General features: G+C 46.1%; 1 protein-coding gene across 1 annotated transcript in view; it reads left to right on the top strand.

Moving 5' to 3' along the window:
- Positions 1-1,778: 1,778 nt before the first annotated feature.
- The window catches only part of Tsacc (TSSK6 activating cochaperone), a 6,114-nt gene continuing 4,097 nt past the window's right edge, over positions 1,779-3,795 (top strand). The window contains exon 1 of the mRNA XM_050166306.1: positions 1,779-1,854. Coding sequence (XP_050022263.1) covers positions 1,779-1,854 — 76 coding nt within the window. The remainder of the gene's footprint in view (positions 1,855-3,795) is intronic.

Here is a 3,795-nt window from a genome sequence, read left to right as displayed (position 1 = left end):
AAGATTATATAATTGTAGTTACTCTCTACATTATTTAGACTCCTTGAGATAGAATGTTTAGCAAAACTTTTGATTCTCAATATTGTTTGTTATATTATTTATTTGTTATTATTGTATATAGTTGTATTTGGTTTAGTTCTGTCTTATTTAGACAAAAGGGGGAGATGTAGGGATAAGTCCCACCCCTTAGGGGGCGTGTTCGCCTCAGGCTAAAGTTTGCCTATAAATTTGGCGAGCGAGCGTGCTCCCAGCCCTCGCTTCTGCTTTCCTGGTCTCCGCAGGAACGGTGGTTCTGTAAGTCTATTCCTCCATTAAAGCTGTCTATATTTTGATAATCTGTCTACATTCGCTTACGCCGTTACACTTCCTTGCTACTAGTCTTGCTTGTATCCACTTCTGATGGTATACTGGCCACATTCAGTACCCTCATTAGGCCCAACTTTATGTACTACCAGCACAGCAACTAAAAAGAGCACCTTCCTTCCTTCCTTCCTTCCTTCCTTCCTTCCTTCCTTCCTTCCTTCCTTCCTTCCTTCCATGCATTTACTTGTTTTTTTTTTTTTGACAGTCTTCTGGGTAGCCCAGGTTAGCCCAGAACTTGCAGTCCTCCAGTCTGCCTCCCAAGTCTTGTGATTGTGGTGACACACATCATTGTCCGTTTGTTGGTCCTGTGGCACGAGTGACTCAACCAGCTTGTTGTCACAGGCGCTGAGAGTGAGGTGCCAGGATTGCTCTGTGCTGGGCCACTGGCCTATTTTCAGTGTTAAGAAGCTGGAGTACGGGGGCTGGAAAGATGGCTCAGAGGTTAAGAGCACTGGCTGCTCTTCCAGAGGACCTGAGTTCAATTCCCAGCAACCACATGGTGGTTCACAACCATCTGTAATGAGATCTGGCGCCCTCTTCTGGTGAGCGGGCATACATGGAGGCAGAATGTTGTATACATAATAAATAAATCTTAAAAAGAAAAAAAAAGGGAAGGTGTCTGGGGGAAGAATAATTTCCCAGAGTGACAATTACTCCCTAGATGAGAAGATGAATGTCTGCGATGGAGCTCAGCAGCCCCTCAAAGTCAGTTTTACCTTCTGGTTGGACTGTTTTTGCCAAAGGTTACATAGTTACCATTTTTAGAATCTCTTCTAGAGCCAGATGTGGATCACTCTTAGAATTCCAGCACTTGTCAAGCTGAGGCAGGAGGATTGTCCTGAGTTCAAAGGGACCATGGGATACATAAAGAGTACCAACCCAGCCTTGGTTGCATAGCAAGACTATCTCAGAAAAACAAAAAAACTTTAACATGTGCAACTCATTGTATTTAATATGTATTTATTTAAAAGACAATTTGATCTTTTTTTTTTTTCCTTAGACAGGGTCTCTCTGTAGCTTTGGAGCCTGTCCTAGAACTCTCTGTAGACCAGGTTGGTCTAGACGTCACAGAGATCCACCTGCCTCTGCCTCTGGAGTGCTAGGATTAAAGGCGTGTGCAACCACCACCTGGCTTTTTTTTTTTTTTTTTTTGAGTCAGGGTCTCACTATGTAGCCTTGGCTGACCTGGAACTTGCTATGTAGATCCCTAGAGCTGGCATTCCTGGTTGTTATGAGCTGCCTGCAGTGGGCTCTGGAAGAGCACCACACTCTTAGCTGCTGAGCCATGTTTCCAGACTTGAAATACGGTTTTTAAGTGTTAACGACCAACCAATTCCTATTCTTTTTAAGATAGGGTCTTACTATGTGGTCCTGGCTGGCCTAGAACTCGCTCTGTAGGCCAGGATGGGACGGACATGTGGCTGTTCTTAGTGCTCACAGAAATCCCTGCTGGCCTCTGCCTCCTGGATGTTAGGAGTGACAGTGTGGACAGTGTGAGCCACCAGCTCGACTTCCTCATACTTTCTTTTCTTTTCCCTCCCTCCCTCCCTCCCTCCCTCCCTCCTTCCCTCCTTCCCTCCTTCCCTCCCTTATGTATACAGTGTTCTGTCTGTATGCTTGCTGGCCAGAAGAGGGCACCAGATCTCATTACAGATGGTTGTGAGCCACCATGTGGTTGCTGGGAATTGAACTCAGGACCTCTGGAAGAGCAGTCAGTGCTCTTAACCTCTGAGCCATCTCTCCAGCCCCCCTCATACTTTCTTACCTTAAAGGTTGAGGGGCTATTTATTACCTTAAGAGAAACTTAAACATCTCAGATTTGGTTCCACAGAGAGGCTTCTCTGGCCCATCCAAATGTCAGTAGTGATTGCCCCCTTCTCTCTCTGCCTCCTCCTCCTCCTTGCTTGACTGGCAGTTTCCTGGGGCCTCTCACCCTCCAGTCTTATTTTTGCCTTTTATGTTATCTTTTTTCCTATTCTGCTCCTTAAAAGCTTAAATGTCCCCACAGGGAGGCTCTGTAAGGGTTGGGCCCCTCACAGTTGGCTAAGAACACACCAGGAATCCACATTCTTCTTACTATAAAGGAGATTTATTACCATAGAGGGACAAGCAAGTTAGGGAGCAAGGGGAGACTGCCTCTGGATTGGGCAAAAGCAAACAGCAAGCAACAGATTTTTTTTTTTTAAAGAGGAAAAAAAAATCTTTTAGGGTGAGTTAGTGAGTCCTAGTTGGACAGGTTAACTATTGTAGCCAAATAATGAATTTTGATTGCTGAATCTTGGAGTTTAGTCTCAGGATGAGTCAGTGGCCAAACTAGGGAACAGACCTTGGGTGTTAGCTTTAGGAATGTAATCTAATGGTTTAGCAAGCAAGAGAGAAGGGTAAAAGGCTAAACCTGTCAGCAGCATGTTTGTCATGCGGGGTCTGTTAGAGAGGCTCAGCCTCCTGTAATATGCCTGCATTGTATTCTCCCCTCACCTTTTTACACTTGTTTACATGTGGCCTTAACTGCCCATGCGCACCCAGAACCCCAGTAGAAACCTTGCTTTTACCCAGGGTATTTTTTTGTGGATATTTATTTATTTAATTTCAAGACAGGTTTCTCTGTGTAGCCCTAGCTGTCCTGGAACTTGCTTTGTAGATTGCCCGCCTCTGCCTCACAAGTTTGCCCAGGTTTTAAGACTCACTATATCCTTGTATTGTTCACAGAGAGTCTTATATAACCCAGGCTGGTCTGAGCTTCCTGTGTAGCAGAGGCTGACCTTGAACTTCTGAGCCTCTGGCCTCCACTTCCTATCCTGGAATTGTGAAAGGGCACAATGAACCTGAAGATGTTTCACCTGATTCAGTGTCTCCCAAAGCTGATAATGAGCAGCTAAGAAACTATGCTGTACATGTCTTTGTGTATTTCTCAGTGTCTAGTAGAGTAGTTTTTATGATTTTTTAAAAATGCTAGTGGGTCCCCCACAGAGCAGCCATGAGGCAGGCGGGTCGGAGCAGCTAGCGGCGGGAAATGCTAGTGGGTCCCAGTGCTGAACCCCAGAGCGGCTCGCGGCGGAGTGTGTGTGTGGGGGAAACGGACAGGAGACAGAGACAAGGACAGACATAACATGTTGAATATTTATTCAGGGGGTTATGGAGGGGAAAGGGAGAAGTGGGGGGCAGAGAGAGGAGAAAGAGACAGAAGAAGGGAGAAAACGGAGAGACACGTGAGCTCCAAAAGGGAAGAGAGAGAGAGAGTGTTATTCTTAAAAAACGATTAGAGAGCTGCCACAAACTGTCCCCAGGCGGGCTGGCGGAGGGAGCCCGCCATGAGGGCGGCTACAGGAGGGCACGCTTCCTTGGCCCACGGTGGCGGCAGGTAACAGACACGTAAACACAGGAAATAGCCATAAGTATTTATTAAGGAAGGGGGAGAAAGAAAGACAGAGA

Source organism: Alexandromys fortis, unplaced genomic scaffold (assembly GCF_014885135.2).
Source record: "Alexandromys fortis isolate MF-2015 unplaced genomic scaffold, M_Fortis_MF-2015_v1.1 scaffold_152, whole genome shotgun sequence".
Lineage (NCBI taxonomy): Eukaryota > Metazoa > Chordata > Mammalia > Rodentia > Cricetidae > Alexandromys > Alexandromys fortis.
This window is presented reverse-complemented; position numbering and strand designations above follow the sequence as displayed.